The following is a 24139-nucleotide window of genomic DNA, read 5'->3' on the forward strand; positions in this document are numbered from 1 at the left end:
CTGTGTTGCCTTTACCTGGCCTATCCAAAAAGTCACACTGTCCCATATCCGCAATATCTAGCCTCTTCAGCAGAAGCACCAGGTGACTGAGGTTTGTTTCAGACACCCGAGGTGGTGGAACATCTGGCATCTCATTGTGGAATGCTTTGGAGTACAAGCGGAAGCACTTCCCTGGAAAAAATAAATACACAATGTTAAACAGCTCCTTTAAAAGCCCTGTTTCCTTCTCTTGCTGGTGCAAAACACTATATTTCAGGCAATACACCTTGTATACCTCGGACTAGCCCAGATTTCTATCGTTTCCTCATAACTCATACTCTTGGCCACAAGGCTTGGACTCGTGGTTCTTCTCTTCACCACCTCCAATGTCTTGTCACCTGAAATGGGACATTTTTGACTCTGCAGTTTAGTTAGCTTTGTTGGTTGCTGCTCTGCATTGTGCAGCCATGTTTAATGTTCAGTCTAAGATTCCAAATTCTCTTTCCATACCAGAGGAAAGGGATGTTTCTTATTTTTCCATCCTATGGGCAGTATTTTGCATTTGTCTGAATTAAAGCTTCACCTGCCACTGATCTGTGTGCACACTTATTAAAACTAGAAACAGGACATTCTATTGAGTAGCTCTGTTTAATTAGGGCTCTGTAATTTTATCTGTGGGAGATACCTCCCAATGGAATTCCCTAGCCTAAATGAGTGAGCCAATGATCCCAGGTCTTGCACTGGGATCACACCTGCTGCCAATGCCATTTTCTTGCCACTTCCTAATGTTTCTGCCCAAACAGTGTGCACCTCTAACATATGACTACTTAATGGTGCTCACTTTGGCTGGTAAATAGAAATTCCAATAGCATCTCCACTTTGTCCCTTCCCTGATTTTAAAAATAACTTTTGAAGACCCTTCTTTTTAAAAAAGTTTTCTTTCAATTGAAAAAGTGTTCACAGGATGTGGGCAATGTTGGCAAGGCTGCATTTGTCACCCATTCATAGTTGCCCTATGTGGTTTGCTGGACCACTTCAGGGAGTGTAACGATAATGAAATTATTGACTAATTGTAGCAATCAACCTCCACTGACTACAACAGAGCCAAGACATGAGACGAGGAAAACTCTCATGGTAAAAAGCTTAGTTCCAAAGCCACCTGTTGCTCCCAAGCATGCTATCCTCACTGCATGTCATGCTCTGAGTGAAAGTGCAATATTAGAACTATAAGCTCCGAAGGAGGGCAAGACCAAAAGACTGTAAGGTTCATTAGCCAGTTGTGTCACAGTGAGCAAGGAGCAGAGAGAGTTGACCTTGGTTACTTCCTTGCTGGCTCAGCTCCTGGCAGAATGCTTAATAAGTAGGAGACATATCTTATACACGTGGTAGTTCTTAAAGTACTGCTGTGAAAATGTTAAAGGGTTATTGGCTCCAATTGTTTGGAGAATTTGCAAGCTGTATTGATTTCCTACATTACAACACTATACTTCAAAAGCAGCTCATTGGCTGTAAAGTGCTTTGAGGCATCTGTTGGTCAGAAAAAGAACTATATAAATGCAAACTTATTTTTAAAAAGATTTAGCAGATAGGAAGCAAGGGAGGGGAGCTTTGTCTTAGATCTCCCATTTTATGTGTGTTTGTCCACTCCCATAAACCCCAGTTCAGTTTTCTTCTACAGGAGGAAAAAGATGTTTGTGCAGAACTGGATACCTGTGCAAACAAAGGAAGTAAACAATTTGTTTGATGAAGGGACAATGTATGTCAGCTAAATTTGCCAATGACACCAAGATAGGTAGAAAAGTAAGTTGCCAAGAGGAGGTAGAGGTTCTGCAAAAAGGTATAGACAGGTTAATTGGGTGGGCAAAAATTTGGCAGATGGAGCATAATGTGGGTAAATATGAACTTGTTCACTTTGGCAAGAAGGATAGAAAAGCAGTATACTATTTAAATGGGGAAAGATTGCAGAACTCGGTGGTACAGAGGGATCCAGGTGTCCTGGTACATGTATCACAAAATTAGTTTGCAGGTACAGCAAGTGATCAGGAAGGTTGGTGTTTATTGCAAGAGGAATAGAAAATAAAAGTGGGGAAGTTTTACGAAAATGGTACAGGGCCTTGATGAGACCACATCCGGAGTGCTGTGTGCAGTTTTGGTCTCCTTACTTAAAAAAATATATAATTGCTTTGGAAGCAGTTCAGAGACGGTTCACTGGACTCATTTCTGGAATGAAGAGGTTGTCATATGAAAAAAAGTTGAACAGGTTAGGTCTATGCCCATTGGAGTTTAGAAGAATGAAAGGTTATTTTATTGATACATATAAAGTCCTGAGGGGGACTTGATCGGGTGGATACCCAGAGGATATGGGGGAGACTAAAACTAGGGGACACAGTTTAAAAATAAGAGGTCTCCCTTTTAAGACAGAGATGAGGAGGAATGTTTTCACCAAAAGGATCGTTGCTGTGTGGAATTCTCTTCCCCAGAAAGTAGGGAGGCTGGGTCTTTGAATTTATTTAAAGCAGTGTTAGATAGATTTTTGTTAAGCAAGGGAGTCAAGGATTATGGGGACAGACAGGAAAGTGGAACTGAGATCACAACTAGATCAACCATGATCTTATTGAACGGTGGAGCAGGCTGGAAGTGCCAAACAGCCTACTCCTGTTCCTATGATGGCTGTGGATGTGAACCACTCTACTGGAGATGGTTTTTCCCTCCACAGCAGTTCCCTTTAAGATAGCAGTGCATTATGCCAAATGGAGGTCAGGATCTACTTTGAATACATACCTGCAGCATCTAGGAAAAAGAGATGAGCAAAACCAGAATACTTTAGGGAACCTGGAAAGTAAGACTATTCAACAGTACCATACACTAGTTAAATGAATCTAGAACGCATGTCACAAAGTACTGCCCATCAATTTGTTTGACATTTACTGTTCGCCCTTTCACAACCCGCGTTGCATGTAAAGGATACTTCTGCATGACAGAAATTTAAGCTGCAACTTACATTGGAGAATTGGGTATGCTGACATTATTTGTGGGTTTCATGTATCACACATTGTAAAACCACCCACAGACATGAAGTCTGCTTGTAATTTTGAGCACTGCCTTCTTTCACTTTCCAAAACCTGACCAGAAAAATAGTTGAATGCAAAATTTCCTGGGCATCATATGCCCAGATTCCACCAACTGGAAAGATCTCATCAGTTAAAACATCTAGCACAGAGGGAAGTTTCAAAATTAAGCTAAAAATTCTTAATAAACAGAAATGGGGCGCTATCATATTATTAAAATGATTAAAATGCAGTTGATGACAAGCAGGTTGCTCTTCTGATTCATCCTGGGTTTGAAAACATAAACAGCCTGGTTTACTTTGGTGGCATTGTAGACCCACTATTGTCACCAGAGTCAGTGCCTCTGCTTCTGACCAGTGTATGGTACCAAACAGCAGGCAGGTATGTTCTCTCTCAGATCCAGTCCAACAAACAGCATCTGTACAGTATAATTTCAACCGACTATGCCAAAGCCAAAACACCCATGTAATAGGAGCACATTAAAAAGTTTATTTTCCAGTTGAGAAGCTCAAGGCAGTAGCACTACATACTTCTGTACAACAATTTACATTTATTTAGCATTTTTAATGTAATAAAATATCTCAAGGTTCTTCACAGGGATGTTATAAAGCAAAATTAGACACCAGGCCACATTAGGCGATATTAGGGCAGATGGCCAAAATCTTGGTCAAAAAGTGTCTTAAAAGAAGGAAGGAAAGTAGTGGAGCATAGAGGTTTAGGAGGAAATTAGAAAGCTTAGGGCCTTCACAGCTGAAGGTATGGCTATCAATGGTGGAGCAATTAGCATCAGGGCTGTGCAAGATGCCAGAATTCTGTGAGCACAGATATCTTGAAGGGTTGTAATTCTGGAGGAGATTATGGTGATAGGGAGGGGTGAAGCCAATGAGAGATTTTAAAACAAGGAAAGAATTTTAGAATCAAGCTATTGTTTGACAGGGAATCAATATGGGTTAACAAGCATAGGGGTGATAGGTGAGCAGGGCTTGGTGTGAGTTGGAACATGGGTAGCAGGGTTCTGGATGATCTCAAGTCTATGGAGGTTGGAAAAGAGTATGTTGGAATAGTCAAGACTCCAGGTAATAATGGCATGAATGAGTGTTTCAGCAGCAGAAAAGCGAAGGCTGGCATGAAGTCAGGAGTTGTTATGTATGTGGAAATAGATGTTCTTAGTGATGGCACAGATGTGGCCAGAAGCTCATCTCACATTGTTTTTACTTTGAACTGCCTGAGACTGTTGGAAATTAACACTTAACCTGACAGCTTTTAGGGCCATTGTTAGGTAGAATCGTGCAAGCAAGCTCCACATGTACAGACACTAACACATTTAATACTAAGATAAAAGCAAGATACTGTGGATGCTGGAAATCTGAAACAAAATCAGAAAATGCTGGAAAAACTCAGCAGGTCTAACAACATCTGTGGAGGGAAAAACAGAGTTAACATTTCAATCCGTATGACGGACTCGAAATGTTAACACTGTTTTTCTCTCCACAGATGCTGTTAGACCTGCTGAGTTTTTGCAGCATTTTCTGTTTTTGTAGCACATTTAATACCTTTTGCTGCACAGGTACAACCTTCAAGCAAACACTAACCATCTACAGTCTATCAAACGATCATGCAATCATAATCAATTGTAATCCTATGGGTGCTGCAATTGCTAATACAAGATCAGTCAAAAAAGCTTCACTGTGTCACAGCTTTCCTAAAAATAATTCACAGAGGAATCTGTATCAACATATTTAGTGTTTGTATGTTAAAATTAACAATCTGAAAATATTCCTAAATTATGAAGCTACACATAATTTCTACTGTTTTTTTGACTCACTTGCACAGCCAAAGAAAAATGCAACAGTGCAGTGCAGAATACCTGGTGGATCCTCTGCACACTTTACTGTGAACTGATTTTTGACATTTTACTCGCCAGCATTTCTTACCTGGGCAGATGTGGCCTAATCTCTGCCACCTTAGCTCAGCCTGGCTCTTACTAATTGGTTGAATAACCTGAGAATCAGCCCGAATGCGAGGATTGTACACCTGGGGGAAAGAGAAAATATGTTTAGTAAATACAGCCTAACAATTAAGACTTTATGCACCGGATATATCTCGCAGAACTCATTTCCACAGGTTTAGCCAGTGGATTTGGTGGGAAAAGAAACTGAAAAAAAGCTAGAAAAACATGTACTTCATTTATAAAGTTAAGAGAGATTAACGAACAATATAAATTTAAGCAAGCAGTAGTATTTTGTTTATTAATCAACACACTCCTGAATTTAACAAGTGTGATGGCCTATGTGCTTTTGGGGAGAAACCTATATTTTATGTTGGGGTAATGGTCCCATTAATCTCTGAAAAGGGAATTCTTGTAAAGCAAACTGGCTCTCAGTAACTGATCATGTGACCAAGTTGCCTGAAAGATAAACAATAGGAAAAGGGTTCAACGAGAAGTTAATTATAGGGGGTAGTAAATTGTGTGCAGCTATGGTTTCAAGCAGGGTTTTAGTTTTTAGTTTAGAACAATATGGCTGCCGAGCAGGGAAATTTCTCCAGGAGAATTCAGTTGAAATTTTGGGTACTGGCTAAAAGAGTTTAAAACACTTGTTAACTACTAACAGTGAGTTGGACTTCTGGTTTAGCCAAGCTGGGAAGGGAAAGAAAGAGAGGTTTAGATACAAAATTCCCAAGTTACAGAACATCAGAACCAGGAAAATTCTGACCTGCAATGGTTACGCTAAAGATGCTAGCGACGCCTGTGTTGAAATGTGAGTCTACAAGTCTGTGGTGGTTGGAGGAGATTTGAAGGGACAACCTTGCCTGAAGTAAACAGAAGGCCCAAGAAATTTCAGCCCTTACATGAATCTTTGAAACAGTACTCAGGCCAAATGGTTAATCTTCCAATTTCTGATAAATATCTGCTTGAGTTTGAGGTGGTGTAAGTCAAACGGGTGTAGGAGGAAAGTTAAGAAGTTGTGTTTAGAGTATAAGTAACATTTATTGCACTTTTAATAGCTTTAATGTAACTGACAAGTTAAGACGGAGTGTGTTTCTTAGTATGTGTGTGCTTTGATTTTCATGCAGTAAAATTCTTTCATTTTAAACTATGAACCTTGTGGATTCATTACCTGGGCTTTTTGATATCCAAAAGCAAATGCAAACATTACTGGTCTCTACCGGAATCATAACACATGGCTTACAATTTAAAATGGAGACCGTCAGCACATACATAATAAGCGTCATGATTAATCAATCTTAATATGGTTATCAACATCTCAGTTAAATGGTTTGACTGGTTTCCATTAAAAGGTGTCAGTCATGTTTCTGCACAGGATAATGGGTCAATGAGCCATGAACATCTGTACCTAAATATGCCCATCAGGAACATTCAATGTAATTCTGTGTAATTCAATCTCAATGAGTTTATTGAGTGAGCAGCTGAATCTCACAGGGAAATTCTAGGTTTGATTAACTGATCTATGGATGCTAGATTTTGCCTGATTTAGCGAGAATAGAATGGGTCCAGGCTACTGCTGTGACCACTATTCGGCAACTCCTTTCGGACACCATGTGAGGATACGATTATACTTATCTTTGATGTATTCTGTGGTCAAATTGCTGTTGACAACAACTTGAACTTATATAGCGTCTTTTATGTAGTAAAATGTCCCAAGGTCCTTCGAAGGCACATTACAAAGCAAAATATTGAGATGGTGTAAGTCATGAATAAGTGACAAGGGGTACACAGATTCAGGGTCAGTTACATAGCAGGAGTTTAAATGAACTTTTTTCAGATTTAGAACTGTTGGTATAAGGATTGAATTTTAAAATGTGATTACTGTGGCTTAGTCAATTACTGCATTTAGGAAGGAATTAAATCTAAATGTGAGCAAGAATTCAAGCTCCAAAGACATCCATTTCATTTGCAGGTGAATAAACTACACCAGACTTTTGACTATTTCTAAACGCAATTAAATCAGGAATGGTACTCAAACTTTAATTATTCTTAATGAAGAGAAGGACCAAAGGGGTATGGATACAAACAAACTTGTGTTTTCTTACTGCCCGTGATCAATGTGTTTTCTATGTGTGTGTGTGTGTCGTCTTACCCCCAGAGCAATTGTCCAATTACAGAAAACTTTTTGTGAAGTTAAAAATAAGAAAGCTTATTCATTATCATACATTTGCTTAAACCGGAGGTCTGACTCACTCAACTCACCCACACTATCACTCACACAAAAAATAGGTACAGATGAGGAAAAAAATTATAACTGCTGAAAAAAAAGAGACATGCTATCAAAGATTTTCATTTTTCACTCATCAGGATAGCTCGGAAGAAATGGCCAGGGAGCAATTTATTCTGCATGAGAAGAGAGTGCTGAATGGTTGGCGAGTGGACTCTGATTGGTGGAGGCATTGCCATGAAGAAAGCAGCTTGGAACAGTTAACTTCCCAGCTTTGTTCAAATTCAAACTGGCAGGTCGACTCTGATTGATTAAGGCATTGTCATGGGGAATGACCGTTCCCTACACCTTTGTTTAGTTGAAAAAGGCACAAAATGCAGACATGTTCTTTTCCAACTAAACAAAAGCTTATGGAACAGTCATTCCCTGGTTCGTTCCCCAGAGCAATGCCTTGACCAAAAAAAATGGACTTGCCTGGTTTGAATTTGAACAAAGTTGGGCGCTTATGGCTCATGCTGCATTCTCTATGACAATGCCTCTGCCAATCAGAGTCCACATACCAACGAATCAGCATGCTCTTCTCACACAAACTGTTGGTTACTGTTACCATTATTATTATAATTTCTTGTGAGCTATCCTGATGAGTGCAAGATGGAAAGCTTTGATAGCATGTCTCTTCTTTCAGAAATACTCAAGTTCCGTACTACCAAATGGCAATTATAATTTATAATTGTCTCAGTCCTTTTCAGGGCAGCCTATAATTCTTAGATGAGTTGTTGCTTTGGTTGAAGTGAAGGCGTTGTAAAGCAGAGGATTTTCAGTAAGCTGTGAAGCCTCTTGTAGTCAGCTTTCCAGGAGGTTGGTTCTTAGGTGAACTTGAAGTTGGAACAGGTTGGGGAGAGACCTTCTCCCTCTTTCAAGATATGGCTCTTGATTACCTTGGCTGCTTAGTTGACTTGCAGCTGCTTTGATGACTGTCTGATGGATCTCTGTCTCTAAGCAGCTTTTTGATGTTACTTTAAAATATACCACAAAATGGCTTCCTATGTGACAAGTTCAAAGTCCGTTTTCCAAAAAAGGGGTGGTGTATATTGATTATACCTCTTGTGTTATCATTTGACACTTTGAAATTCACCCAGCCTAGGTTAGGAACATAGCAACATAGGGGCAGGAGTAAACTATTCAATAAGAAGGGTGCAGTCACAATGTTGGGGGTTTACTATAGGCCTCCCAATTGCCGGCGGGAGATTGAGGAACAGTTGTGTAGGCAGATTTTGGAAAGATGTAAAAGCAATAGGGTTGTTGTGGGTGATTTTAACTTTCCCTATATTGACTGGGAATCACTTAGTGCTAGGGGTTTGAATGGTGCAGAATTTATAAGGTGCATCCTGGAGGGCTTCCTGAGACAATATGTAGATAGTCCAACTAGGGAAGGGGCAATACTGGACCTGGTATTAGGGAATGAACCCGGCCAGGTGGTCGAAGTTTCAGTAGGGGAGCATTTCGGGAAAAGTGATCATAATTCAGTAAGTTTCAAGATACTGGTGCATAAGGATAACAGGAGTCCTCGGGTTAAGGTGCTTAATTGGGGGAAGGCTAATTATAACAATATTAGGCAGGAACTGAGGAATCTAGACTGGAGGCGGATGTTTGAGGGCAAATCAACAACTGACATGTGGGGGGGTTTTCAAACGTCAGTTGATAAGAATTCAGGACCGGCATGCTCCTGCTAGGATGAAGGATAAGTATGGCAAGTTTCAGGAACCTTGGATAACAAAGGATATTGTGAGATTAGTCAAAAAGAAAAGGGAAGCATTCGTAAGGGCTAGAAGGCTGGGAAAAGATGAAGCCCGTGGAGAATATAAAGAAAGTAGGAAGAAGCTTAGTCAAGGAGTCAGGAGGGCTAAAAGGGGTCATGAAATGTCATTGGCAACCAGGATTAAGGAAAATCCCAAGGCCTTTTATACATATGTGAAAAGCAAGAGGGTAGCCAGGGAAAGGGTAGGCCCACTCAGGGACAGAGGTGGGAATCTGTGTGTGGAGCCAGAAGAAATGGGAGAGATACTAAATTAGTACTTCTCATCAGTATTCACCAAAGAGAAGGACTAAGCGGCTGATTTGTCTAGGGAAGAGTGTGTAGATAGCCTGGATCATGTTGAGGTCAAAAAAGAGGTGTTAGGCGTCTTGAAGAATATTAAGGTGGATAAGTCCACAGGGCCAGATGGGATCTACCCCAGAGTACTGAGGGAGGCAAGGGAGGAGATTGCTGGAGCCTTGACAGAAATCTTTGTATCCTCACTGGCTATGGGTGAGGTCCCAGAGGACTGGAGAATGGCCAATGTTGTTCCATTGTTTAAGAAGGGTAGCAGGGATAATCCAGGAAATTACAGGCCGGTGAGCCTTATGTCAGTGGTAGGGAAATTATTGGAGAAGATTCTTTGTGACAGGATTTACTACCATTTGGAAGCAAATGGGTGTATTAGTGAGAGGCAGCATGGTTTTGTGAAGGGGAGGTCGTGTCTCACTAACCTGATAGAGTTTTTCGAGGAAGTGACAAAGATGATCGACGATGGAAGGGCAGTGGATGTTATCTACATGGATTTCAGTAAAGCCTCTGACAAGGTCCTTCATGGCAGACTGGTACAGAAGGTAAAGTCGCACGGGATCAGAGGTGAGCTGACAAGATGGATACAGAATTGGCTTGGTCATAGAAGACAGAGGGTAGCAGTGGAAGGGTGCTTTTCTGAATGGAGAGCTGTGACTAGTGGTGTTCCGCAGGGATCAGTGCTGTTTGTAGTATACGTAAATGATGTGGAGGAAAATGTAACTGGGCTAATTAGTAAGTTTGCAGACGACACTAAGGTTGGAGGAGTTGCAGATAGTGAAGAGGATTGTCAAAGGATACAGCGGGATATAGATCGGTTGGAGACTTGGGTGGAGAAATGGCAGATGGAGTTTAATTCGGACAAATGCGAGGTAATGCATTTTGGAAGGTCTAATACAGGCAGGAATTAGACAGTAAATGGCAGAACTCTTAAGTGCATCGACAGGCAGAGGGATCTGGGCGTACAGGTCCACAGGTCACAATGTGGCAACGCAGGTAGATAAGGTAGTCAGGAAGGCATATGGCATGCTTGCCTTCAGCGGCAGGGCTATTGAGTATAAAAGCTGGGAAGTCATGCTGCAGCTGTATAGAACCTTGGTTACGCCACACTTGGAGTATTGTGTGCAATTCTGGTCGCCACATTACCAGAAGGATATGGAGGCGTTGGAGAGGGTGCAGAGGAGGCTTACCAGGATGCTGCCTGGTCTGGAGGTTATTAGCTATGAGGAGAGGTTGGAGAAACTTGGATTGTTCTCACTAGTGCGACGGAGATTGAGGGGCGACTTGACAGAAGTTTACAAAATTATGAGTGGCATGGACAGAGTAGGTAGTCAGAAGCATTTTCCCCAGGGTGGAAGAGTGAATTACTAGGTGACATAGATTTAAGGTAAGAGGAGAAATCTTTAGAAGAGATGTGCGGGGCAAGTTGTTTTACGCAGAGGGTAGTGAATGTCTGGAATTCGCTGCCAGAGGTGGTGGTGGAAGCAGGTACAATAGTGGTGTTTAAGAAGCAGCTTGACAAAGACATGAATAGGATGGGAATAGAGGGATATGGACCCTGGAAGTGCAAAATGTTTTAGTTTGACAGGCAATACGATTGGCGCAGGCTTGGAGGGCCGAAGGGCTTGTTCCTGTGCTGTACTTTTTTGTGTTCTTTTCTTTGTTCTTGTTCATCCCATTGAGCCTGCACACTATTCAAACAGAGCAAGGCTGATCATCTATCTCTATGCCATTTTTCTTTACTATCCCTATATCTCTTGATGATGTCATTCGTCTCCAGATATCTATCAATTTTTGTCTTGAACATGCTCAATGATTGAGCTGCCACAGCCCTTTGGGGTGGAAAATTCCAAAAATTCGCCACCCTGAGTGAAGAAATGCCTCCCCATCTCTTAAAAGGCCTGCCCCTTATTCTGAAACAGTGTTTCCTGGTTCTAGATTCACCAGCCAGGGGAAACATCCTATCTACATCTACCCTGTAAGAATTTTCTAAGTTTCAATGAGGTCGCCGCTCATTCTTCAAAACTGTAGAGAATACAGTCCCAGTTTCCTCAATCTCTCCTCATAAAACAATCCCACCATCCCAGGGATTAGCCTGGTGAATCTCTGTTGCTGCACCTGCCTGTTAGCTTTCAGTGACTCATGAACAAGGACCCAGGCCCCTCTGGACATCAACACTTCCCAACAGCTCACCATTCAAGAAATACTCTGCCTGTTTTTTCCTACCAAACTTCACACTTATTCACAATGTATTCCATCTGCAATATTCTTATCCACTCACTTAACCTGTCCAAATCCCCTTGAAGCTTCCTTGCATCCTGCTCACAACTTATATTCCCACCTAGTTTTTTATCAGCAGCAAATTTGGAAATATTACATTTGGTCCCAACATCCAAATAATTTATATAACTTGTGAACAGCTGTGAATCAAGCATTGATCCTTGCAGTACCCAACTAGTTGCAGCCTCCTGAGAATGATCTGTTTATTCCTACTGTTTTCTGTCTGTTAGCCGAAACTCAATTCATAGCAGTATATTACCCCTAATCTCATGTGCTCTAATTTTGTTTACCAACCCCCTATGTGGGACCTTATGAAAAGCCTTCCGAAAATCCAAATACCACATCCATCTTTATCTATGCTACAAGTAACTTCCTCAAAAACACTCCAACAGATTTGTCAAACATGATTTCCCTTTCATAAATCCATGTTGACTCTGCCTAGTCATATCATTATTTTTCTAGGTGTCCAGTTATCACATCCTTTAATAAATTCTAACAGACCTCAAACAAACAGGTCTGCAGTTCTCCATTTTCCTTCTCCCTCCCTTCTTAAATAGTGGGGTTACATTTGCTACTTTCCAGTCTGCAGAATCTACAGTATTTTGAAAGATAATCATTAATGCATCCACTATCTCTATAGCTGCCTCCTTCAACACTCTGGGATGTAGCTCATCTGGCCCAGGGGATTTATTAACCTTCAATCAAATTAATTTTTTGAGTACTGCCACTTCATTAATACTAATTTCTTTCAGTTCCTCATTTTCACAAGTCCCTTGGTTCCCTAGTATTTCTGGTAGATTTTTTGTACTGTATCTTCCTCCGTGAAGGCAGACACGTAATAATTGTTTAGTTTCTCCGTGATTTCCCTATCCTTCATTATAAATTCTCCTCTCTCCATCTGTAATAGACACACATTTGTCTTTGTTAATTCCTTTCCTTTTCACATATCTAAAGAAGGTTTACAGTCCACTTTCACGTTCTCCCTCCCCTTAATCAGTTTCTTCATCCTCCTTTGATGGATTCTAAAGTGCTTCCAATCCTCAGGTTTATCACTTTTTCTGGCAACCTTATAAGCCTCTTCCTTTGATCCAATACAATCCTTAACTTCTTTTGTTAGCATGGTTGATTCACTTTGGTTGCATAAGAGACCATCGTAATACAATGGAAGGTCGATAGGAATCCATTCACATTCATCTAATACACACTGAGTTTCGATGTTTTTCTTGTCCATGCTGAAACAGAAAGACAAGCCAGCTGGAATGCTGACAGTCCATCCTTCGACAAAAGGATGTGTGAATTCTCTGGATGGCTGTGAATGTCCTTGTTTAATTAGGTGTTTACTTGAGACTCAGAATTGTCAGCACTCAGAAGCCAGGAGGTCACATGATTTGCAGTGGCCATTTTAATAGACTGTGTTTCAAATTTTTAAAGTATTGACTAAGTTCATGAACATGACAAGTCATAAAGATGACAAATGAATATAAGAGGTCATAAAACAGTCAAGAAAATGATAGAGTCAGGACATTACGTCTGCTTTTGGAGAACACGTACGCAGCAATACTGTACACAATTTTGATCTCCATATTTATGAAAGGATATACTTGCATTGGAGGTACTACAGCAAAAGTTCACTAGATTGGTCTCTGGGATGAGAGGGTTGTTGTATGATGAGAGGCTGAGTAAATGGGCCTACAATATATGGAGTTTAGAAAAATGGGAGCTGATCTCATTGAAACATACAAGATTCTGAAGGGGCTTGCCAGGGTAGACAATAAGAGGTTGTTTCCCCTGGCTGGGGAATTTAGAACACGGAGGCAGTTTCAGAATAAAGAGTCAATCATTTAGAACTGAGATGAGCAGATATTTCTTCACTGAGCCCGTTCTGAATCTTCAGAATTCTCTACCTCAGAGGGATGTGAAACTCCATTGATGAATATATTGAAGGCTGAATGGACAGAATTTTGGCCTATCAGGGACTGACATGATATGGGGAGCAAGCAGGAGATTGGAGTTGAGGCAGAAGATCAGCCATGATCATAATGAATGGTGGAGCAGGCTTGAGAGGCAGTATAGTCTACTCCTCCTTTCAGTTTTTATTTTCCTATGTTAACCCCATTATAAGAGAAAGTATTGGAGCTTTGAGTACATTTCAATGTTGATTCACCAGAATAAGACCAGGCACAAGAGGAAATGGTTACAGTGAGACTTAAAAAAAGAGTTGTATTTATAGAGAAGAATTATAAGAAATCTATCCAAAGTGTTCAAATTATGAAAGGGTTTGGGGGGGGGGGGGGGGGGCAAGTCGTGAATGAGTGACAAGAGGGACACAGATTCATGAAGGACTTTTTTCAGATATAAAGCTGTCAGTTCAAGGATTGCTTTAGTCAATTATTGCATTTAGGACGGAATTAAATCAAAGCTGAGCAAGAATTAAAAAAGTTAGGAGGGGGGAAGAATATTGAAATTAAGTTAGAGAAAAGGATTTATTTGAACTTAATTAATACTAATTCCCTCCACTATATACTATTATTTTAAACAACTGATATCATGATAATTAGAGTAGGGATTTGGAGAATTGATTAAATACCAGTGAATCAATCAATACCAGTGAAATAGCGGATTCATGAATAGTAACTTGCCTTTATACTGCATCTTTAAACAAATAAACCTCCCAGGACACTTGGCAGAGGAGGGCAGATGTCAAACATTTCACTTATTTGTTTTCAGGACATGAATGACACAGACAGGCTACATTTTTTGTCCATACTGATTGTTTTTACAATCAAATGTTTAGTTGGGGAATTATGAGTCAACCATGTAGTGTGCAACTGCTGTGAAGCATAGGGTTTGCAGGTTTTCTCCTCTAAATGTCATTCCTGTCCTGCCCTGCTTGTAGCTACTTCTACCAGGAGAACTGCTGTCATGGTATGTCACGCTCATCTGTCTCGCACCATCCTCACACATCCACTGTAGCTCATCCGCAACCGCACAGTGACGTCCGTCATCCAACTACACCTAGGTCAACCCCCCTTTCTGCTACCTTCCACTTTGCCCTCTAGGAGAGATCTTTGTAGCTTTTCATATCTGATCAAATGGCCAAAATCTTGACTTTTTCTTTTCTGGATCCAATTTTTACCCCGGGAATACAAAATTGAATAATTTTGGCCAACGGTACACAGCCTTGTTGTACTCTTCACTTGAAACATATGACTGTCCATCTTCTCTGATGCTCACTATTTGGTCCCAATAAATCTCAGATCTTTACTGGCAATGTCACATTTGAGCAGCTATTAGCTATTGGTGGTAAACACGGTCGAGCACTTTTTCAGAATCTATAAAGCATATGTAATTGTTCTTGTTTACTTATAGTTATCAAAGATCGTTCTCAGGTTAAATATTCCTTCATTAAGGGGAGAGAATTTGCAAGGCTACAGGGAAATAGTACAGTGGGATTAATTAGATGGCTCTTTCAAGAAGTTAGCATATGCATGATGGGCCGAATGATTCCTTCTGAGCTGTATGTGATTCCACATGAGCTGTGATTCCACTGTCCCACAAATTTAATGAATTCATTTTCACAATATGCCACCGTTGATTTTTCACTCACAATCACAGTCTAGGGCCATAAGCAATACGTCACCACATTCGCACAGTCAAAGTGAAAGATTTTGAGGTGACTTTTGAACATTGGTAGGGAGGTAAAAAAGTAGAAAATGCTGAAAACCCTTTGTCCAGGATCAGAGTTAGAAGGAAGGAAGTCATGGGTTGGCTCACGTTTCCAGAAGATTTTGCATAGACCATCGGGGGAATTTGTAAATCAGGACAAGAGCTGTATAATTTACCGAGTTGATGACAAATAAGACCATAAGACCATAAGACATAGGAGCAGAAATTAGGCCATTCGGCCCATCGGGTCTGCTCCTCCATTCAATCATGGCTGATAAGTTTCTCAACCCCATTCTCCCACCTTCTCCCCGTAACCTTTGATCCCCTTATCAATCAAAAACCAATCTATCTCGGTCTTAAATACACAGCCTTCTGTGGCAATGAATTCTATAGATTCACCACTCTCTGGCTAAAGAAGTTTCTACTCATCTCTGTTCTAAAAGGTCTTCCCTTTACTCTGAGGCTGTGCCCTCGGGTCCTAGTCTCTCCTACTAATGGAAACATATTTCGCACGTCCACTCTATCCAGGCCTTTCAGTATTCTGTAAGATTCAATCAGATCCCCCCCTCATCCTTCTAAACTCCATCGAGTATAGACCCAGAGTCCTCAAACGTTCCTCATATGTTAAGCCTTTCATTCCTGGGATCGTTCCCGTGAACCTCCTCTGGACCCTCTCCAGGGCCAGAACATCCTTCCTGAGATACGGGGCCCAAAATTGCTCACAATATTCTAAATGTGGTCTGACCAGAGCCTTATAAAGCCTCAGCAGCACACCCCTGCTTTTATATTCTAGTCCTCTCAAAATAAATGCTAACATTGCATTTGCCTTCCTAACTACCACGTCAACCTGCAAGTTAACCTTAACAGAATCCTGGACTAGGACTCCCAAGTCCCTTTGCACGCCAGATTTCTGAATTCTCTCCCCATTTAGAAAATAGTCCATGCCTCTATTCTTCCTACCAAAGTGCGTCACCTCACACTTCCCCACGTTGTATTCCATCTGCCACTTCTTTGCCCATTCTCCTAACCTGTCCAAATCCTTCTCCCCGCCTCCTCAATACTACCTGTCCCTCCACCTATCTTTGTATCATCTGCAAACTTAGCCATGAGTTTTGTGGGAGCGTGGCTTACTCAGGACAGGGAGTTAGTTACAAACTTTTGGGCAAGGTGGAGTTTATATGGGGAGGAGAGCTTTGGATAGCATATTTTACCAAGCTGCTTCGGTTGCGAATCTGCCAATTCACTTTCCTCAACAATTAGGCTTAGTAATTCCTCTAAGCTGTTTCCACTCAATGACCTCACAAGCATTATTAAGAACGAAAATGCTGAAGTCAATTCCAGTTCCATTTAACTGTTTTTTAAATTTTAATTTATAAAGATGCTGAAGGGCTCCTATTGCCAATATTATCAAGTATTAAAATTTAACGAATCCTTTCTATAAATATTACATTGAAGCAGTTCCTCAGGGTTGTGTGCTAGGCTGAACCATCTTCAGCTGCTTTATCAATGACCTTCCTTCCATCATAAGATCAGAAGTGGGGATGTTTGCTGATGATTGCACCATTCGCGACTCCTCAGGTACTGAAACAGTCCATGTCCAAATGCAGCAAGTCCTGTACAATATCCAGGCTTGGGCTGACAAGTGACAAGTAGCATTCGCACCACACAAGTGCCAGGTAATGACCATCTCCAACAAGAGAGAATCTAACCAATCACCCCTTGACATTCAAAGGCACTACCATCACTGAATCCCCCATTATCAACATTCTGGGGGTTACCATTCACTAGAAACTGAACTGGACTAGCCATATAAATACTATGGCTACAAGGGCAGGTCAAAGGCAAGGAGTCCTGCGGTGAGTGACTCACCTCCTGGCTTCCCAAGCTCTGTCCACCATCTACAAGACACAAGCCAGGAGTGTGATGGAATACCTTCTGCTTGCCTGGATGAGTGCAGCTCCAACAACACTTAAGAAGCTCGACACCATCCAGGACAAAGCATCCTGCTTGATTGGCACCACTTCCACAAACATTCACTCCCTGCACCACTGACGATCAGTGGCAGCAGTACAAAGGATGCACTGCAAAGGCTCTTTAGGCAGCACCTTCCAAACCCACGAATGCTACCATCTAGAAAGACAGGGACAGAGGTGTATGGGAACACCACCATCTGGAAGTCCCCTTCCAAGCCACTCACTATCCTGACTTGAAAATATATTGCCATTCTTTCACTGTTGCTGGGTCAAAATCATGGAACTCCCTCCATAACAGCACTGTCAGCGTACCTACGCCACCTAGGGTGCAGCAGTTCAAGAAGGCAGCTCACCACCACCTTCTCAAGGCAATTAGGGATGCGCAATAAATGCTGGCCAAGCCAGTGAAGCCCACATCCCATAAAAAAAATGAATAAAAAAACATAAAGGCTGTTTTCTGGGCACATTTTAAAAGTTACAAAGGGTCAAAGCTCAGTGTGTAAAATAAAGTTGTAACATTGTGTGAAGAGCACCAACTAGCAGCAACTACTTAAGGAACCACAATACACACTGGGGGAGGGGCTGGCGTAATCCTGCCATGGCAGATGGTGGAATTTGAATTCAATAAAAATCTGGAATTGAAAGTCTAATGATGACCATGAAACCACCTTATCATATGGTTGACTCTTAATGGCCTAGCAAGCCACTCAGTTGTGTCAAACCGCTGCAAAGTCAGAGACAGATTGACAGTCAGAATGAAACCAGACGGACCACCCGGCATCAACCGAGGCACCGAAAATGACACAGGCAATCTCAGCCCTGTCAACCCTGCAAAGTCCTCCTTATTAACATCTGGGGGCTTGTGCCAAAATTGGGAGAGTTGTCTCACAGACTAGTCAAGCAACAGCCTCACGGAATCATATGTTACAGATAATGTCCCAGACACCACCATCATGTATGTTCTATCCCACTGGCAGGACAGATCCAGCAGAGGTGCCAGCACAGTGGTATACAGTCGGGAGGGAGTTGTCTTGGGGGTCCTCAACATCGACTCTGGACCCCATGAAGTCTCATGGCATCAGGTCAAACACGGGCAAGGAAGCCACATGATTACTGTCCTCCTTCAGCTGGTGAATCAGAGCTCCTCCATGTTGAACACCATTTGGAGGGAGCACTGAGGGTGGCAAAGGTGCAGAATGTACTCTGGGTGGGGGACTTCAATGTCCATCACCAAGAGTGGCTCAGTAGCACCACTACTGACCGAGCTGGCTGAGCCATAAATGGAGAGAATCTAACCATTGCCCCTTGATGCTCAATGGCATTACCATCACTGAATCCCCCACTATCAACAGCTGCTAGATTGGGTCTGTGGCAGATGGTGAGGGAACCAACAAGGGGGAAAAACATACTTGACCTCATCCTCACCAACCTGTCTGCCACAGATGCATCTGTCCATGACAATATCTGTAGGAATGACCACCACACGGTCATTGTGGAGACAAGTCTTGCCTTTACATCGAGGGTACTTTATATGGTGTTGTGTGGCACTACCATCCTGCTAAATGGCATAAATTTCAAACAGATTTAGCAACTCAAGACTGGGCATTCATGAGGTGCTGTGGGCCAACAGCAGCATTGGAATTGTACTCAAACACATGTAACCTTATGGCCCGGCATATCCCCCACTCTATCATTACCACCAAGCCAGGGAATCAACCCTGGTTCAATGAAGAGTACAGGAGGGCATGCCAGGAGCAGCACCAGGCATACTTAAAAATGAGGTGTCAACCTGGTGCAGCTATAACATTTATGCTGTTTGGCATGCAGCTACTTGCATGCCAAACAGCATAAGCAGCAAGTGATAGACAGAGCTAAGCGATCCCACAACCAACGGATCAGATCTAAGCTCTACAGCCCTGCCACATCCAGTCATGAATGGCGGTGGACAGTTAAACAACTCACTGAAGGAGAAGGCTCCACAAATATCCCCATCCTCAATGATGGGGGAGCCCAGCACATTAGTGCAAAAGATAAGGCTGAAGCATTTGCTACAATCTGAAGCACTCAGTGGATGATCCATCTTGGCCTCCTCTGGAGGCCCCAGCATCACAGATGCCAGTCTTCAAGTAATTCTATTCACTCCACATGATAGCAAGAAACAGCTGAAGGCACTGGATACTGCAAAGGCTATGGGCCCTGACAATATTCCGGCAATAGTACTGAAGACTTGTGCCCCAGAACTTGCCGCGCCCCTAGCAAAGCTGTTCCAGTACAGCTACAACACTGGCATCTACCCAGCTATGTGGAATATTGCCCAGGTATGTCCTGAACACAAAAAGCAGGACAAATCCAACCCGCCAATTACTGCCCCACTCTCGATCATCAGTAAAGAAATGGAAGGGGTCATCAACAGTGCTATCAAGGGCACTTGCTTAACAATAACCTGCTCACTGATGCCCAGTTTGGGTTCCGCTAGGATACTCAGCTCCTGACCTCATTACAGCTTTGGTTCAAATGTGGACAAAAGAGCTCAACTCCCAAGGTGAGGTAAGTGTGACTGCCCTTGACATCAAGGCCGCATTTGACCGAGTGTGGCATCACAGAGCCCTAGCAAAACTGGAGTCAGTGGGAATCAGGGGGCAAACACTCTGCTGGTTGGAGTCATGCCTAGCACAAATGAAGATGGCTGTGATTGCTGGAGGTCAGTCATCTCAGCTCCAGGATATCACTGCAGGAGTCCCTCAGGGTAGTGCCCTCGGCCCGACCATCTTCAGCTGCTTCATCAATGATCTTCCTTCCATCATAGGGTCAGAAGTCGGGATGTTTGCTGATGATTGCACAATGTTCAGCACTATTCGCGACTCCTCAGGTACGTCATGTCCAAATGCAGCAAGACTTGGGCAGTATCCAGGCATGGGCTGACAAGTGGCAAGTAACATTTGCGCCACACAAGTGTCAGGCAATGACCATCTCCAACAAGAGAGAATCCAACCATCGCCCCTTGATGTTCAATGGCATCATCATCACTGAATCCCCCACTATCAACATCCTGGGAGTTACCATTGACCAGAAACTGTACCAGGCTATGCATATGAAAACTGTGGCTACAAGAGCAGGTCAGAAGCTAGGAATTGTGCAATGAGTAACTCACCTCCTGACTCCCAAAGCCTATCTGCCATCTACAAGGCAGTCAGGAGTGTGATGGAATACTCCCCACTTGCCTGGGTGACTGCAGCTCCCACAATACTTAAGAAGCTTGACATTGTCCAGGTCAAAGCAGCCCGCTTGTTTGGCGCCACATCCCAAACATTCACTCCCTCCACCACTGATGCACAGTAGCAGCAGTGCGTACTATCTACAAGATACAATGCAGGAATTCACCAAGGCTTCTTAGATACACCATCCAAACCCATGACCACTACCATCTAGAAGGACAAGGGCAGCAGGTAGATGGGAATACCACCACTTGGAAAGTTCCCCTGCAAGTCACTCACCATCTTGACTTGGAAATATATCTCTATTCCTTCACTGTTGCTGGGTCAAAATCCTGGAACTCCCTTCCTAACAGCACTATGGGTGTGCCTGCACCATATGGACTGCAGTGGTTCAAGAAGGCAGCTCACCACCGCCTTCTCAAGGGCAGCTAGGGATGGGCAATAAATGCTGGTCCAGCCAGCAAAGCCCACATCCTGTGATTGAATAGAAAAAAACTACTGGGGAGCTCTTGGCGAATTAAAAGCCTTTTTAGATTGCTCAGTTGTTTCCTTCCTGCTTTGGATCAAATTCCTTTTTTAATTCTAAAGTTAGTAACTGATCATGCTATAGAATGCAGGGAACCATGGTGGTGTCAGTCAAAACAAGGACTGTCTCCTCTTGATTCACTGAAACTAGCCTGCTTAAAGCAGGGAAACCTTTGTAGACATGCTTTATAATGCCACTGATACCCAGGGAGTGGAATGTTTCTACTATGGAAAGCAGTCAAGGCTTAGAAAGCTACTCAGATACAATAGAAAAAGAGCTTTCTAGGGGACATTGTTGTGTAGGTCTGGTCTCCACTCAAAACTGGCAAGGCTGTTTCAAATCTGATTTTGTTTATACCTAACCTTAGTATTAAAGTTCAACATGTATTTACAATGTTGTTTAAAGCAGATAAAACAATTGTGATCAATACAGTATATCAAAATTAAACCAAACATTCGTTACAGGGTAGAGTTGTGCAATTGTTACAGCAGGGGGAGTTTCTTCCACTGGTTTGGCCACCAATTTTCTCTCAATCAACACCTAACAGAGATTTGTTCATGTTTGTGCAATCTTGCTGCCCATTTTCCTACTTTACAACAGCGCCTAGTTTAAACAAACTTTCATCTCCTGTAAGGCACTTTGAGATATACTGAAGTTGTGAAAAGTGCTGTCGCAGGCTCTTTTTCTTTTACTGGGAGACAAAGTCAGAGATCACAAGCTCAAACTCTGTCTGGTCAGGAATTCTACAAAATCTGGTCACTGGGTGAGCTGGCACCAGAAAAACAGATTGTGGGCAAGTAGGACTGTGACTGAAGAAAGCCCATGGCCTTTTCAGAATAACCAGGGCCTTCATGTTCACATCCAAGCTTTGGGTGCATCCTGATGAAGTGATTTGCTCCACATAAGGATGGTTCCATCATGCTAGAATGCAAGCTGGTGACATTGAATTGGAAAAACAAATCCCTGCTAATCCTACTGTGTTTTCTCTCTACTGTATTAGTAATTGGTTATCATGTAATCCTGCACATAAACTATTAGATATCCTAATTCATTACAGGTCATTCAAGAGTCTATTAATCACATGGCGATAAATAGCCAAGGGCAGTCATAAGTCTAGAGACACACAGCAAGGTGTGCAATTTTACTGTTCAAGTAGCTGTATACGCTGCCAACAAGAAATACAAGGTTGCTCTACTTTAACAAAAAATCCTATTAAAAATGAAGTTTTTTTTTAATCGTTCACTGAATGTAAATGTGAATGGCTAGGCCAGCATTTATTGCCCATCCCCAATTGCCCTTGAGAAGGTGGTGGTGAACTTCCTCCTCGAACCACTGCAGTCCATGTGGTGTAAGTACACCCACAGTGCAGTTCCACAGGTAATAAATTTGGACAATCGCAACGTAGGTTTCTCAATTCTAAGATGCACAAAAGCATAAACTAGATAAGTACATGAGGGAGAAAGGAACAGAAGGTTATACTGATAGGGTTAGGTGAATTAAGGTGGGAGAAGGCCCTTGCGGAGCATGACTACCAGTTGGGGTGAATGGTCTAAAAATTCTATGTAGTTCAATGTAGCTTGTGAGCTTGACCCTTCGATGCGCCAACTAGCACTTGATTCACAATCACACTTGCAAGTCTCGTGGGGGAAATGGTGAAATGTAACACTGAAAGCAGGAGATCGGAATTGCTGTCCATTGTTGGTGCAGAGTTGTGTGAGCTTATATTGGAACCTAGTGTTTTGTGTCTAACTTGGCACAACCTAACTTACCTGGGAGGAATCTGATGGGATGGGGTGGGATCAGATGCTTATTTTCCCAATGAAAAAGAAGATTAAGCAGGATGTAAAATGGGTAGCTGGTCCAACTGGTCAGATTCCTCCATTGCGGATTAGATGGGAACTGACCTGTAAATGTTTATTCCCCAGCACCAATGTGAGGTAATAAATAAAAAAAATAACTTAAAAAATTAAAAGTGTCTCAAATAGGAGCAAGACAAAACGGTAAATATACATTTATGAGCAAAGCTGTTTTCCTTCTAAGCAAATAAAAATTTGGATTAGCAATGTTATTATTAATAGCAAAAAATGCTGCACCTAAGAGTTGAAGAGTTCACTTACATTTTTCTGTTCCATTCCAGAGTCTATTACATAAGTGACATCAATAGCAAATGAAGAATCTGCTAACGAGTCTGCAATGATAATCTTCCTCCGGTAATCCTCGAATTTCTGGTTGCAATTTTCATAAATTTTTTGGAAGTTGCTTCCGATGCCAGAATGCAATGGAATAGGAATGAGCTCACCCAACTGAGACCCAATAGCACCCCCTTCTGTCCGTATAATTTGACAACAGTCTTTTATCTCCTGCAAAACAAGAGACAAGAAGATACAGAAGTCATGCTATTTGCTTGTTGGTCATCAGGAAACGACCACCTAGTTTAACTAAACAAATTGAAGTAAAGACCTCGGCTTCAGCAACCATTTGGTGACAACTCCCATCACTGCTTCTTAGTATGCCACGACAAAGTAATACATTTTGGAAGGAAGAATGAGGAGAGGCAATTCGAATTAAATGGCACAATGAGGGATGCAGGAAGAGTGCAGCTGTGCATTCACATATAAAAATCTTTGAAGACGGCAGAAAATGTTCAGGTAGCTATTTGAAAAGCATACAGGGTCCTTGGCTTTATAAACAGAGGCAGAGCGCCAAGGCAATAAAGCTGTGCTAAACGTATAAGAATCACTGGTTAGGCCTCATCTAGAGTACTGCGTCATATTCTGGGTGGCAAACTTTCGGAAAGATGTCAAGGCCTTGGACAGGTGCAGAGAAGGAAATGAGTAGAAACCTTTTTACACAGTGAGGTGCTATGATCTGGAATACACTGCCTGAAATGAAAGGGTGGTGGAAGCAGATTCGACAGTAATTTTCAAGAAATTGGATAGACGCTTCAAAGGAATAAACCTACAAGGCTATGTGGAAACAGCAAGAGAATGGACTGTTCTATGAAAGAGATAGCACAGACGCATTGGGTCGAATTAACTCCTTCTGTGCTACATGATTCTATGAAAGGTCCTTTTCTGTCATTATTCCAAACTTGAATCCCGCACGACTGTCCTTGTGCCTCTCAGCATTAGTTGAATCTCCTTCGTAGTTTCA

At 42.1% G+C, this 24139-nt stretch overlaps 1 protein-coding gene across 2 annotated transcripts in view; it reads right to left on the minus strand.

Annotated features, from left to right (window-relative positions):
* dqx1 (DEAQ box RNA-dependent ATPase 1) overlaps positions 1 to 24139 on the minus strand; it is a 164113-nt gene that overhangs the window by 35526 nt on the left and 104448 nt on the right. For both annotated transcript variants that reach the window (XM_078554678.1, XM_078554671.1), the window contains exons 5-7: positions 23104 to 23346; positions 4982 to 5081; positions 16 to 171 (exon numbers count right to left, since the gene is read on the minus strand). In XM_078554678.1, the coding sequence (XP_078410804.1) occupies positions 16 to 171; positions 4982 to 5081; positions 23104 to 23346 (499 nt within the window). The remainder of the gene's footprint in view (positions 1 to 15; positions 172 to 4981; positions 5082 to 23103; positions 23347 to 24139) is intronic.

This window comes from Cetorhinus maximus, chromosome 1, assembly GCF_964194155.1.
Source record: "Cetorhinus maximus chromosome 1, sCetMax3.hap1.1, whole genome shotgun sequence".
In the NCBI taxonomy this organism is placed as follows: domain Eukaryota; kingdom Metazoa; phylum Chordata; class Chondrichthyes; order Lamniformes; family Cetorhinidae; genus Cetorhinus; species Cetorhinus maximus.